Here is a 15,677-nt window from a genome sequence, read left to right as displayed (position 1 = left end):
AAGCCCCAAACAAAGCACCTCCTACCAGACCATAGCTCCTCACTGCTGGGGCCTGGGTGCTCTCTCCCCAACACTGCATCCCGCCCCCCCCATCCCCCAAGCCCAGCCAGGCTCTGGTCCAGGGCAGGACTTGGTGACTCTTGGCTGAATGACGTATTTTCAGAGCGCTCAGCCCCAAGCAGCTGCTGCTCATGATGCCATGAGGCTGTAATGATCCCCATTTCACCAACTGGAAAACTGGGGCTCAGAGAAGTGAGGTCCTGCTCCTAATGGGCAGTGGGCACCCCGGGGCCAGATCTTGCTGTCCACCTGGCGTGAACTCTCAGAGCGGCCACACGAGCTGGTGGGCTGCCCACCCTCCCCCCTCGGGCGTGGGCTGCAGTTCCCTCAGGTGGGGGGCGGCAGTCACGAGTCTCTGAGAAAACAACACTTTCCCCTGCTGCCTGCAAAACATTCTCATACTTGCCACCTTTGTGCCATTCTCATTTCTCTCTTGTACTCAGTTCCGCTCTTCTCTCTTTCTGTTCCCTTCTTTCTTTCTTTTTTTGTGCTGTTCGTCTTGATTCACTAGTTTCTTGACACCACCCCCCCCACAATGGGCCACACGCCACAGTTTGAAATAACCCCAATCTGGATTAACTTTGAAGTCCCTTCAGTTTTCCAGGTGCCGCCTCTGCCCCACAGTCTACGCACCATACCTCTCCTTACCTGACTACTTCCTGAAACACAGGCATCTGCCACCTCCCCCAAGAAGCCTCAGACCCACAGGGCCCAGCCCCAAATCTCCTCTGATTTTCCAAGATTCTGTTCCCTCAGATGGTCTTGAACTCTCTGTCATAATCCCAGGCTTATATACCTGTCTCTCCATCACATAGTTATGTCCGGAGCTCTCTTGTCTGTCCTGTTCCCCTACGTGACCCAGCACTCAGCACAACAGGGGCTTGAGAAAGGCAAGAAGTGACTGTCTCAGTCAGGGAAGCATGTGCCTCTTGATCTCAGGGCTATAAGTTCAAGCCCCACTTTGGGTGTAGAGGTCACTTAAAAATAAAATCTTAAAAAAAAAAAAAGTGATTCTGACTCTAGCTGCCTCCCTGGCTCAAGTACTGCTACCCTCTCATTTCCTTCAGGGTACTAGGCAGGAAGGAAGGAAGCTTTGGGCTCTCATTCCACAACTAACGCTTGAATCAGAGCTCAAAATCCAATGGCACGGCTTGCCAACTGTGTGACTCGGGCAAGTTACACACCTCTCTGAGCTGCAAAGTGCAGAGCTCAACAGGACTCACTCACAGGACTGCTGAGAGATTAAATGCAGGGCTGCCATCCAGGGCTCAGACCAGTCTCTTCACAGCCACAGGAAGTCCGGCTGCCCACAGGAGGAAGGCACCCAGGTACACTTACTTTTCAGGCTGTCCATGTTGCAGAGCTGCTCCAGGACCTCCGTGGCCCCCTGCTCCCCGGGTCCTAGAGAAGTCACCAGCCCCACAGGCAGCCCATGTGTCCTGAGAGTCATGGCCACCTGCCGGGCTGTGGCCACCCAGATGTCCTGGTGGGAGGACACGATGGCCACGTGTGCCCAGCCGAAGTGTCTCATGATGGACAACAGCACGTGGGCCGCTGAAGGCAAGGTGGCCACTAGCTCCCCTCCTCCTTCGGGAGCTCCGCACACCCAAGAGAAGAGGGTCTTGCCCCAGCCTTGGGCCAGCAGAGCGGCTGCTTGGCAGTAACCAGGATTGACGGGACCCACAAAAGCAGCTATGGTGTTCTTATGGGCCAGGAACGTGGCCAGGGCATGAGGGGTGTCACAGCCTGTGGGAAGGACCACGGAAACCAGCCTTGAGCCCAGCACCAGTGAGGAGTCCTGGCTGGCTTGGTCCACAGCCAGCTGGGCAGCCACACTGGGGAGGGCCTGGGCAAAGATGGGGTCACAGTCCCAGGGGCCCAGCACTCCTAAGGTGAAGGTCCCTGCCCCCAGGGCCAGATCGGGGAGGGAGCCAGCCCACAGGAGGACACTCCAAAGCACCACAGAGAGAAGAGGAGGGGGAAAGGCTGTCCTTGGATGATGGACAGTGGCCCCCCACGGGCCCTGGGAGGGCAGGCACATCTTCCCACGTAGCCACGCCCAGCACCAGTCTTCAGGGTACACGTCCCCCTGTGAGTCCTGGGAAAGGGGGACAAGAATAAAGTTTGCTTTCTGACACTTTCTGCCATTACTGCCTGCATGATTTTGAAGCAGACAGCACCTCTCCCCAGAACCTCGGCCTCCTCATTGATAAAAGGAGGGATTTGGACCCATGATGTCTGAAAACTGCCCCCCCCCTTTAGGGGCCCTACATCCTCCCCAAGACTGGCTCACAGCCTGGTGACGCCCGAGTAAGGTCCTGGGCTGAAGCTTGGTCCCTCAGTGGGGGCTCGGGAGTCAGAGCTGGCCAGCCCTGGCTCCTATTCTCCCCTTTCTTGGTGCCCTACCCCCATCTCTGAGTTTTCTAAGCCTCATTTTCCTCTTTTGTAAAAATGTGGGAAACAAAGACTACTTTATGGAGGGATTGTGACAGTTAAGTGGTATGACATGAAGCACTTAGCACAGTTCCTGGTACTTAGTTGTTCCATAAATCGTGCTTTTCTCCCCCTATTATTTGTTTGTTTCCTGCACTCATCCACCCAGGTGGGCCAGTCCCCTGGTCCCCCTCTGAGCCTCCCCTGCCCCCATCCCCTCAAGCCCAGCACCATCCAGCACTTGACTCTGCTGGACTCTGGGGTGCCTTAGTGCACACGCATTTGTAGCAGGAGGGTTTACAATGCGTGTGCACAGCCCCTTCTCTAATCTGCTCAACCCTGTTCAGACAAAGGCCTTTCTATCTCCATAGTACAGATGAGGAAACTAAGGGAGACTGGATAGAGTTGGCAGAGAGCCAGGATGAGGACAAGTCTCTCCCACTCATCCTCCAGCCCACACAGGATCTCCTTGATGAAGACATTTGGACTAAAGCACCCCCCCACTCCATCCCACTGTCCCAGGACTTTGATGTCCACCCTCTGCCTACAGCCTGGTCATGGCCCATTCCCCAGCCACGGCCCTCAGTCAAGTCCTCCCACCTGCTTCGTGCAGCCAGCAGCCTTCCACTCTAGGGGCCCCCTATGATAAAATCCAATCTTACTCTTAAGAAACCGCTGGGCCGGTAGGGAGGTGGGTTCCGGCGAAGAGAAGAGCTGACCGCAAGTGCTGGTAGTAGGCAGGACCTGTAGGGAGGTGCTGTGAGCTCATGGAGGGCTTCCCAGGGGAGCCGAGATGGAAGCAGCCTACACTTGGAAGTGTAGGTCAGGAGAGTAAGGGATGCCTTCTCAATGCCAACAGCAATGGTCTTTGCAGAAGAGGTCCTAGAAATTATGTTCAGGGGCTCCTGGGTGGTACAGTTGCTTAAGTGACTGACTCTTGGTTTCGGGGCTCAGGTCATGATCTTAGGGTGGTAAGATCGAGCCCTGTGTGAGCACAGAACCTGCTTGAAAGCCTCTCTCCCTCTCCCTCTGCCCCTTCCACTCATGCTCTCTCTCTCTCTCAAATAAATATATTTAAATATTTAAAAAAAAGAAATGATGTTCAGTGTAGAGGAATAAGAAGGTTCTTGGAATCACACAGCAGAATAACCCTGATTTTTATCCCTCACTTGTCCCTAACCCTGGGTGAGTCGCTTAAGTTCTCTGTTCTCCATCTTCCCATCTGTAAAGTGGAGATGAAAATAGCTATCCAGCAGATATTGTGACAAAAACTAAAATGCTTTTCGAGTGTCTACGATGGCGATATCACTGGGGTCGGGAGGTAAATAAGTAGTAAGTAGCATTTGCTAAATGGAAGTAAGTGGGTACTTACTTGGAATAGTTTCTCATCATCGCCAGCACCGTCACTGTCACGACCATCACCATCTCGGGATCTTTGAGGAGCAGCAGGGATACTGTGGTGTGAAAAGAGCTGGACAGGGACTTTCTGCCCCTGCTCTCCTTGAGGCCTCAACCTCCCTACCTGTGAGAGTCGCCAGCTGGTAGTGCTGGCCAAACCTGAGCCCCTCAGGCCTGATAGTGTGATACTACAGTTTTCCCAGCTCGGGGCTCAGGGACTTGGGGAGGGCTGCTCTCCTCCCAGCCTCTGAGGAGCACTCTGTGACCTCCCTCCTCCTCTGTCATCATGTGCCAAGTGGTCTCCTAGCAATGCCACCACTTGGGATGAACCCCTCTGGAGTAGCTGGGCTTGTTCTGGGCTCAGAGAGAGCTAATTGTTTCCGGTTGGAAACATAAGCTTACAAGCCTGATACTAATGATAGCCACCTAGCCCCCTAGTTTGTACTTTCCAGAGCACCTGTGATCCACTAATTTGCCTTGTCCTCTCAGAGGCCCCAAGAAGAGGTCTTTTACCCTCTTCTTCAAAGGAGGAAACTGACTCTAGGGGAATAAGAGTGTGTCCGAACTCTCACCAAAAGTTAGGGTTGAGTTGAAACTGGAGCTTGACTTCCTACCTCCCAACCAAAGACAAAAATCACCATTTTATCAAACACCTAGAACATCACATCTTGAAGAGCTAAACATCTAAAACAGCCCTTCTGTGTATAGATGGAGAAACTGAGGTACAGAGGCATATGGGTTTCTTTCAGTCCCACAAAATAGCAGCAGGCTCCCCAGCCCCACAGTCCTTCTGACCACACTCAGCATCCCAGGAATCTTACAGCTGAAGGCATGCAGGGGCTCAGAGAGGACTTGGACCTGGAGCTCCTTTTAGCTCCAGCACTGCTGCTGACTTGTGGAACAGAGCCCATGCCCGTTTCTGTGCCTTGGTTTCCCCATCTGTACAGGGAGGGCTTAGTTTAGATGTAGGTCTCCAAAGATCCTTCAGCTATAATGCTCTAGGTGTCAGGAGATGGTTGATTTTTGTCTCTGAAGCTTTGTCCCATGTCCCAGCCCTTCCCCCAGTAGTGTGTGAGCTGCCGGCGCTCCCACCTCCAGCACAGTGGGTTAATTCAACATTCACCTGGGGAAAACCATTTATATTTTTAGACTCTAGGAGATGGATGCCAATGATTAGGAGCAGATCGTTTGGCTTATAGAGCAAGCCCATGGAATTAGTCAACTCATAGTAGAACCCAAAAAGATGACGATGCCGTTGGCTGCATTAAAAGACAAATGAGCAAAATAAAAAAGGTAATAGGAACCCAAGGAAGAAGGATGGAGGACTCCTGTTAGAGCAATGACCCCTTCAGCTCCTGTAGCCAAGGGTCACCCTTCTGACATCACCCCAAACCTGACCCTTCTTGCCTTCCTTGAGGGCAGCTCCCTAAAGACCCACCTTCCATGCTGTGCCATTGAAGCGGACTCACTGTATCTTTGTATCTTTGTGGACCCTAAGGTTGCTGCATCAGGGTCTCAGATATTAAGCTCTCCAAGTAGGCTCTGATCGGGGGAACCCCCATTCCCACCACAGCCTCCATGGTTAACACTCTATCTCCAGCTGCCTGTCAGCTTCCCAGGGCTCTTGCCCAATGAGTGCCTCATATATGGCTCATTTCCTCCTTATCCCCCTCAGGGGCCTGAAGAAGCCACTTGGAAAATTCGATCTATTCAAACCCTAGGGCTCTGGGGAGCCAAGCAGAGAAAGGAAGTAGGGAATGAAGGACAAAGGAACAGAGGGAGAGAGGGAAGATGTCTTCAGCACTCCGGACAGCTCCATACCCGGCCTGAACTCATGGGAGGAAGGAAGGATGGGCTGAGGTTAAAGTAATTAGCATTACTGAGCATCCAGTAATGTGCCAAGCCCTGTGCTGGGCAGTATTTTTACAACTCAGTGAGACAGGTTTATTGTTATTCCCATTTAATAGATAAGGAAAATAGTACCAAGTTAGGTAATTTGACCAAGGGCACAGAGCTAGTAAGTGACAGGGCCAGCTACATATCCAAGCTTCTGCTCATCATACCACATTGATTCTTTGGGATCATAATGGTGATTTTTCTTCCTTCTTTTTTGGGGGTGGACACTTTTATGGAACTAGATCCCACAGTCCAGTGGATTTTCAACTCTTCCTTCTCCACCTGTTCTCTCCTACATAGGCGAAATTGACCTTTACTAAGTACATGAAGTATTTACCACATGCTAGTGATCCCAACTCATTTAACTCTTACAACAACCTTATAAGGTTGGGTGTTGTATTTTGCTTTCTTCACATCCCTCAATTCATACTAACAATATTTCCTGAGCAACTACTGTGTTTCAGGAACTGTTCACTTAAGATATATCCACAAACAAACAAACAAAGTAAAAAAAATTTCCCCCTTACAGAGCTATCTTTCTAGCAGGAGTAGGGCATCAATGAACAATACACATGATAAATAGTTAGGTTTATTTTTTATTTTACAAAATCATAGGTGGTATAAAAAAAGAAAAAGTAAAGAAGGGTAAGGTTGTATTATAATTCAGTATAAGGATTTTCTATATTGCTACACAATCTTCATATTTGTAACCTCAATGGTCAAGGAACATACTGGGTGGGTGTGTCATAAGTTAGTAATTAACTTTTTGTTGGATATTTTTAGCCCTAATCTTTTTCTGGAAGGATTTTAGGGCCCTCGTTGCTGTGCCAGATTTATGCCTGTTTGCTCTCAGATCCATTCATTGACTTTCCCAAACCTGACTGGGCTCCCAATATAGAGATTAGACAGGGCTTTCTGCCCCACAGAGGTCTGACCCTAAAAACTTCATTCCCAGCATCCCTTGTCTCTGGTTTCTGGCTGGATCTAGCCAATAGGAGATACTCACAGGGAACTGGAGGCAAGGAGAAAGAGAGAAACCGGAGATCACCTACTCCCACCCCCACATGTGGAAAGTATCCCAGCAATGGCTATTTCTCTCTGGTCCTGGCCTCTTCAAACACTGCTCCTGATGTAACTCCAATTTCTGGGCTCAGGTTCCACCACCTCCTTCCCCCCTTTTCCTTGCCCCAGTAGGAGTGGTAGAGATTTCCTGCTGTTGCCAATGTCTACACTGCTTCATATCCCAGCATCTTTGTAATCATTCTCTTACTCTAATTTCCTACTATTGATGTACTGATGAGAACTGTGTTTTCCAGAATGTACCATGACTCATATACTATACTATACTATACTATATCTGAGTTGTTTGCAATTTCTCACCATTATGAATAATTCTTTAATAAGTATCATGCCTTTATCATCTTTTGCATTTTTCTTTATGATAAACCTTCAGGAATAGTCACATTAGATCAAAGAATAGGAACATTTTTAAGGTACTCATTACATATTGCTTCACATTGTAATGGATTAATGTCAAGATATTCTTTAGATAATTGGGGACATTTTTGAATATGGACTGAGCAATAGCTGATACATGGTTATTCTCAAGATTTTTTAAGTGTAATAATGGCAAGGTGGTTATGTAAAGAAATTTGCCATTTGTTTTCAACTCTGCATATTCTAATTATATAGAGGGAAATGACATCATGTCTGGGATTGGTTTTGGATTATCATACAAAAGGGAGAGAGATAAATGAAGTATGAAAATATCTTAAATTTTGAATAGGTTGTGGTTGTACTTGAGTTAATTATAACTATTTTTCCTACTTTGCTTGTATTTGAGAAGTTGCATTATCAGAGAAAATAGTGTTCATACCAAATAACAATGTAGGTATACAAATTTCACCAAATCCTCTTCAGCTTTCAGTATAATATTTTTTAAAGATTTATTTATTTATTTAAGAGACAAAGCATACACAAGAGCTAGTGTGGAAGGAGGGAGGTGCAGAGAGAGAGTGAGAGAGAGAATCCCAAGCAGACTCCCCTTTGAGTGCAGAGCCCAACTCGGGGTTTGATCCTACAACCCTGAGATCATGACCTGAGCTGGAACCAAAAGTCAGACACCTAACTGACAGAACCACCCAGGCACCCCTATTTTTTTTAATTTAACCAGCATTTTTAAAAATCATGCCTTGTATTAGTTTTTCATGTTGTCTGACAAATTACCACAAACTTAGTGACTTAAAACAACACATGTGTTTTGTCAGTTTCTGTGGATCATAGGAATGGGTGCAGCTTAGCCAGACTTCAGCTTAGGGTCTTAAGGCCACAATCAGGACACTGGTCATGGCTGAGTTCTCATCCAGAGGCTCAGCTAGGAAAGGATCCGCTTCTAGACTCCCTGGCGTCGTCATCTAGATGATTCATGGGAACTTGCTTCTTCAAAGCCAGAAACAGTGAGAATCTGCTAGCAAGATAGTCTTAGAAAACATAATGTAATCCAATGCAACAAAATCATCAGCGTAGAATCCTACCACATCCTTTACCCTGTTCTATTGGTTCCAAGCAAGTCACAGGTTCCACCCACACTCAAAGGGAAGGCTGATACAAGGCCACAAATACCAAGAGGCAGGAGTTGTGAAGACCACCTTAGAATCTGTCCACCATAGGCATATAATAGTGGAAGAAACTGACAGCCTGGAGGAGTTCATTCCATAGCAATCTGAGTCAAGACTAGAACCTGAACTCAAGCTTCCCTGTGAAAATCATCACCACCTGCTTTATGACTTTGCTAAAGGGAGAGCCAGAACCATCTTCTTTCCTTCCCTTCATACTCCTCCCCTAACTTCTATCATCTCCCTCTCACCTCCAGGCAGGATCCTGTTCTCTCTTCTAAAAGTGCCTCATAGGACAGTCACCTAAAGGTCATTCTTGCACTAAAGGACTGATGGTAGATATAAACTTACTAGGATTTCCAAACCTGGCTATCTGCTGGGCTGACACAAGACAATAAGGCAACAAGAGGATTTGCTCCAAGAGAATGAAGGTTGACTCTGAGACACTTGGGCCATGAACAATCACTGGGGACGGTTTTTGAATGGAAGGAATAATCAGTTACTATCTCAGAGTGGGTAAACCCATCCTGGCACAGTAACCAGAAGGGAACTCTGAGGTCTACAGACCTCGGTTAAAATCCTGAACCCATCATCCATTCTCTAAGTGACCCTAAGCTAGTCACTTAGCCTCTCTGAACTTCAGTTTCCTTATCTACAAACACAGTGATACTACTGTATCTATCTCACAGGGTGGCTGTGTTAAAGCATTCCATAAGTGATGGGAAATAATAATGACAATAATCACCATCCTCACCATTATCAAGCACTTACTAGTTGCAGACACAGATTACGTGGTTTGGAAAAGAACGTGCTCCATGCCCTTGAGTCATATAGGAAAGGGGAATGTTTAAAGAAGGAAAAGTTTATACAGGTCAGGATCCCAGCTAGAAGCAGAGGCACATGAAAGTTAGGATAATTCAAGGAGGATTAATTACCAAGGAACTGTTAACAAAATAATAAGAAGCTTGTGCTATCAACCTGTGGTTAGCAGTAGCGGAGCTGCTACCATTCCTGGCCCCAAAAGGGCAGGGGGCACAGTTACTAGACCCTGCGAGGATGAAGTCATGAGAGAAGGCGCCTTGATGGAGGCAATGACCTCTGGTTGAGGGATACGGCCAGCTTGAGACAACCCTGCAGGGAACAGCAGTGGAAACAAATCTCTTGACTTCGCTCCTTTTGATCTCCCAGGTCTCGCCTTGGTTAAACTCAAGCAGAAGCCCGCAAGCATGGAGATTTGATGGTGTTTCCCACACAAGCCAGCCTCCCATGTCAGAGTGAGGGAGAGGGAGAGATCTTCTGGCAGGCAAAGGGAAAGTATATGGCACAGTCTCTACCTTGTATAGCGATCCGAACCCTCATTCCTGAACGAACTGAGTCCTCAGTGGCCTGCTCTTTCCTGGGGTCCCCATTAACTATTAACCAGGATCCAGTGACAAAGGAAGGTTAACAGCAGGCTCCCCAGTTGATGTCCTGGGTGACAGTCCTCCCTGCCCCATTGTGAGGCACCAATGACACCTCCCAAAGCAATTAGGACCCATCCTTTGGCTTATATAGTCATGCTTCCCTTCTTTGCCTGTTGATTCAAAGTCACAAGAATCCCAAAATGGTCAAGGGACAGTTTCAGCTTCCAGTTCCTAAGATGAATTACTGTGTCCTCTGGTGAAACTATTCCTCTCCTAGGAACTAGGTGCTCCAAACTGCCAAGTCCAAGATCAGGCACAGGTGGCAGCAAACATTCTTCCAGTGAGTTTGTGGGTTAGGAGTGAGAGACGCCACTGCTCTTCATTTTTTTTGGTTTCCAGCGTGTGCATTCTGTCTGCACACTTGGGCACTAGTATCAAGCATAAATTGCATCTTGTGAGTACAAGCTAGAGTCTCCAGCTTGTTCTATAACTGAGCTCCAGCAGACCGGTCCACGGTTCCATCCGGCCAGATGCTTTGGGATGATGCGAGATGAAGCTAAACCAGGGAGCCCAACGCTGCCACTCCTTCGCGGTCAGATGCTCCCCTAGTTGGATCATTGCTGTGGAAGACACTGTGGTAAAGCCAGGAATAACAGAAGAAGCTGACGGACAGCCCAGCTCATCTCGTCCTCAGAAGTGTTGAGGGCTTCCTCTGCGGCAGACGCTCTCTCGTGGGGCCTTCACGTGCAATGGGGATCTGCACACCTTGTGACTGTTCTGAGAGATCCACCCACATAGCTCATCGGCTCCCGTTTTTCTATCATTTATACTAAGACCTTGGTCATCCCAATGACCCATTTTCAACCACCCATGAGTCAAAGCAAATTAGGCCCTCAGGCCATCTCTCCTTCTGCACAAAGTGGACAATGATTGGGAACCCCCTGAAGTTCTGCTCCTATTTCCCTTCATCCTTTGTGTTTCAAAACCAGCTTTCACTGGGGGTTGTAAAACAGCTGCCATCCACTCCTGGCTGGGGCCAGCGTATCGATCCTGGGATGGAGTCCAGCATCTGGCTTCCTGCTCAGCAGACAGCCTGCTTCTCCCTCTGCTTCTGCCCCTCTTTGTTGGGCACTCATGTGCTCTCTCGCTCTCTGATAAATAAATAAATAAATAAATAAATAAGAAATTTAATAAATAAATAAAACCACTCTTAAGTGGTCAAATGAAAAATTTAAACCCCAAATCCCAGGCTAGGGCATTTGCCAGTGAATCCAGTCCAGTCAAGTGTTAAAATTCTTCCCTTTTCTCGGACATCCTTGAAATCCACTCCCACAGGCTCCTTCCAATACAGACCGACAAAGTCTTCTAAGAATTTCACCATGTAGACAATCTTGTGGTGTAGGTTGTATATTTCTCCTCCGTGCTCCAGTAGTGGGCTTGGAGGCCGCGAAGAATGATGAGAGTAGCTCTGAGGAGTGTAGGGATCCGCTTCTGGAAGGACTGCTGCTGGTGAGACCACTGAAAAGCTTTTATGCAGAGAAAGGAGGTGCATTCTGACAGGTAGGAAGGGGCTGCCTCTGCTGGCCAAGGAAGTTCAGGGAAATTTGCAGGCGGCAGCTCTCAGTCCCAAACTATGTCTCCCCAATGCCCCCTCCTTCCTTGTTACTACCCCTCATTTAATGTAAGGCACCTGGGCTGGGGATGCCATGACTCTGCAGACTTTGCCATTAGAACCTGGGTGTGGTCCTGCTACCCCTTTGCCCTCAGGCCCAGGACATAAGGGAACCCTTCAAACTTTGGGGGGAACCTTTTACAGTTCATGCATCTTCTCAATGATGACATAATTTCCCATTCATTTCTTCATTTTCTCTTGGGCTATAAGAAGAAGCCAGGTGCCTCCACTCTCTTTATAATGAGTATTGTAGCCATGGGGCCACGTGCCACAGCCCCTTGATACTCCGTTCCAGCTGACTGGCATTTCAGTTGCACGACCTCCTGTGCAACCACTAATGATCACCAAAGTCGTGGCGATCCCACCAGATGCCGTGAGTTGCAACCTCTTTGCCTCAGAGAGATTATCCCCGCATTGCTCAAATACAAGACCGACCCAATTCCAAAATCCTGTTGGAAGGGTCTGTCTCCTAAAGCAGCTCCCGGTACGCAGTCAGGGTCCCAGCAGGAAACCAAAGGCACACTCAAATTCGGATAATTCTAGAAGGGCTCCTTCATAAGGGTCTATTATCAAGAAGGAGATGAGGGTACCATAAAAAATATTGCAAACACTTGAGGCTAGTGGTAGCAGAACGGCTGCTTTCCCAGGCCCAAAGAAATGAGAGGAAAGAGTTTTCTGGAGCCCAGAAGACAGCGGGCTGCCGGGAAAGGCGAAAGGGCACAGCTAGATTGCAGCCTTCCTGCAGGGAGGAATCCATGGAGTGAGAGGCCCCGTGATGTTGTCCATACAGGTCAGCACCCGGCAATTCGAAGGGATGGAGAAGGGTAGAGTGTTGATCTGGGTGGGCAAATAAGAGGCCCCAGTATAGCCACTTTTCCCCCTGAGGTAGTCAGGGGCCGGCCAGCCATCCAGGCCTTGTAGAAGGGAAGGTCTTTCCAGACCTTGCAGAAAGGTGCCTAGGAAGAAAGGGGTAACACCAGCAACATGCAGAGACCAGAGAGTGCCAGGTACATCCTGATGTTGGCTGTGTATCTAGAAAGAGGGTTGGGAGCAAGACACACCACTCACGGGCAGGACTTAAACCTGGACCCTAGTCTCCAACCATTTGGAAGATTCCCTATTTCTGGAGTCTGTCCATCTTCCTGCACTAGGTATCCAGAGACTGCCGAGAGCTGATGGCTCTGGCTGAGACTCTTCTGCTCACCCAAGATCCACAGCCTTTCGGCCCTGATCTCACTTGGGCTCATCTGACCAACTGAGTTTTTAACCATTTGCCCCAAACACCGGGTGCTGCAATCAGACATGGCCTCCTTGCCCAATGGGGCCACAGCCTGGCGTCTGCCTCCCGAGAGCAAGTCCTGTGGCAAACATGGCCCTGACAGAAGGAAGTTCAAGGTGCACACAGAGCCCAGGGGAGAGGGCAACCTGCCTGGGCAGAGGCAGGGAAGTCCCCAGGAGGAGGTGTCCCCCGACCAGGCCCCAGGTGTCTGTAGCAAGCAGTTCTCCACGTGGAAGGAGAGGAAAGCAGGTGAGGCGTTGGGACCAGCAACGACACGTGTCTGGAAGTAAGGGAGCAAGGAGAACAGTAGGCTTCCTGTGGCTGGGGACAAGGCAAGGAATAAGCCTGGAGGGACCAAATGAAAAAAGGCCTCAAGTACAGGCTCAGGAGTTTACATTTTATCCCGAAGACAAAGGCAGGTACAGGGGGAGGCACATAGACTGCATTTTCAAGCCCTTCCTAAAGAAAATACATTTGCACTTTCAAGATGTTTCTATTCTTGTCCCCATTTTACAGATGAGGAAATTGACACTCAGGGAAGATATGTAACTTGTGCAAATTCACTTGGCTTGTGCAAGACACATCCATACGTTCTATGAGCATATTGTCTCTGAATTCTGGGGGAGACCAGCAGAGTGTGGTCTAATACCGGGAAACAGCCTCAAAATTAAACAGCCATTTCTTTCGCCCATGGATCTGCAAACTAAAGCAGAGGCTGGCACGGAAAGTTTGTCTCTGTGTCACAAGCTGGGCGGCTTGTCTGAAGCAAGTCCCAGAGTGGAGGCCTGTCTGGGAGCAGGAGGAGGGTCCTGGGAGGGCCAGTCAGGTGTCCACTGGTGTCCTAAGTCCTGACAGAGACGGAGTCACAAGCAGAGGGTGGTTACCTGGCATCAAGGTTGAGACTAGGAGGTGGCTGTTCTGCTCTATCTTGGGGGGCTCTCCATACGGTTTTAGAGTCCCGCCATCTGGCGTGTGGAGAAATGGAAACCCGTAGCTGAGGAAGGAGTTTTACATGTCCCCTGTGCCACCTCTCAGGCAGTATCTCTACCTATGCTTGCACACCTCCACTGTGAACCCCTCACTCCCCCTTGGCCAGCTACCCCGCTGTGGGCTGCTGGGCTGTTAGGGCTTCTGTCCTGCCTCCCTCTGGCCTCAATACCCACGGGCTGTTCTACACTTTGCCGATAGAACAAGCCTGCCCCCCGTCACCTTCGTCAGCCACAGGTAGTCAAGAAGCGTCACCAAACAGTCATCAGTCAGGATAATCACAATAGCAAATGCACAGTGCCCGTTACATTTCGGGCTGTTCTACGTGCTTGGCATATGCAATATTCATTTAATTGTCATACTTCTATGAGAGAGGACAGACCTCCCCTGTCTTGTTCATTTCTGGGTCCCCAAGACCCTGTCCATCCCTTACTAGCTAGATCATAAGTGTATATTGAATTATTACCCGTATTCGGTGATGAGAAAACCAAAGCCCAGAGAAGTTATTACTCACAGCAGGTCACACAGCTTTTAAGGGCAATTCTGGGATTTCAATTTAGCAGTCCAGCTCCAGACTTCATGGGTGCCTCAATTCCCATGGGTGCCATCTTTTTTTTTTTTTTTTTTGTGAATCATGTCAACCATTCCCTCACCTTTTCTCTTCCCAGCAAATCATCCCCAAATCCTTTCCTCATAGAGGTAATGACAATGACGTGACATGAATGGCACTTGGATGACATGTGATATGTTCTCGTCTCCTAGAAGCCTTTTTATAGCCTCGTGTAGTGAGGTTCAGAGGAACAGGGGCTCAGGGCTGTCTCCCCCAAAGCAATGCCTGACACATAGCATATGCCTAAAAAAATAGAAGTTGTGTGAGATAATTTTACAGATGAGGGACTGAGGTTCGTACAGCTTAAGAACCTTGCCTGAGGTGGTCAGGGGCACCTGGGTGGGGCAGTCGGTTGAGCATCCAACTCCTGGTTCCAGCTCAGGTCATGATCTCAGGGTCGTGAGATTGAGCTCTGAGTCAGGCTCTGTGCTCTGCAGGAAGGTTGCTTGAGATTCTCTCTCTCCCAGGGCACCTGGGTGGCTCAGTGGGTTAAAGCCTCTGCCTTTGGCTCAGGTCATGATCCCCGCATGGGATTGAGCCCCGCATCAGGCTCTCTGCTCAGTCTGGGAGCCTGCTTCCCCCTCTCTCTCTCTGGCTGCCTCTCTGCCTACTTGTGATCTCTGCCTGTCAGACAGATGAATAAAATCTTAAAAAAAAAGAGAGAGAGAGAGAGATAAATATCTTTAAATAATATCTTTAATATATATATATAATATATAATATATTTAAATAAATATCTTTAAAAAAAAAAAGCTTGCCTGAGATGGCAGAATTAGTAAGTGACCGAGCACTGTCTTGAAACAGTCTCTGTCCCTAAAAACTGTTTTCTCCAGCACCATGCTGCCCTGCCTCTCTGAGGCTCCATTTCCTCATCAGTTGAATGGGAATGGGATTCCAAGCCTCCTTGGGGTTGGGGTGGGGACAAAAGATACAATGGGTGTGAAGGTGTTCTGCAAACAAGAAAGGGGTACACCCGTGGGGCTTCCTGGTTTCTTTCTCTTCCTCACTGCAGCCCTGGTGTTGAGAAGGACCTGGGGGTTTCAGGGGGCCCCCAGAGAGTGAGGGTGATGATACAGGGCGTTAGCAAATCTGGGATGGGAGGATGGATGGGTGAGCACGTGGGTGGGGGAATGGAAGTCTGGACACACAGATGGATGAAGAAATAAGTGTCCTAAAGAAGACATTAATGTGGCAGTGTGGATTCGGCCTAGTATTTTAGTCTTTCTCCAGCAGAGGGCAGCAAGGCTCCAATTACTGGCCTAGAGGAGCTTTGCTTGGCGGGGCAGGAGGGCGCTGTAATCCTCAGGAGGCCTGCTCCATAGCG

At 48.8% G+C, this 15,677-nt stretch overlaps 1 protein-coding gene across 1 annotated transcript in view; it reads right to left on the bottom strand.

The window, feature by feature from the left end:
- Positions 1-2,101, bottom strand: part of LOC122913491 (guanylate cyclase D-like) — a 34,459-nt gene extending 32,358 nt beyond the window's left edge. The window contains exon 1 of the mRNA XM_044260203.1: positions 1,399-2,101. Within this exon, the coding sequence (XP_044116138.1) occupies positions 1,399-2,101 (703 nt within the window). The remainder of the gene's footprint in view (positions 1-1,398) is intronic.
- Between the last annotated feature and the right edge of the window lie 13,576 nt (positions 2,102-15,677).

The sequence above is a fragment of the Neovison vison genome, chromosome 7 (genome assembly GCF_020171115.1).
Source record: "Neovison vison isolate M4711 chromosome 7, ASM_NN_V1, whole genome shotgun sequence".
NCBI classification, from domain to species: domain Eukaryota; kingdom Metazoa; phylum Chordata; class Mammalia; order Carnivora; family Mustelidae; genus Neogale; species Neogale vison.
Note: the sequence above shows the minus strand (reverse complement) of the source record. Positions and strands in the feature narration are given on the sequence as shown.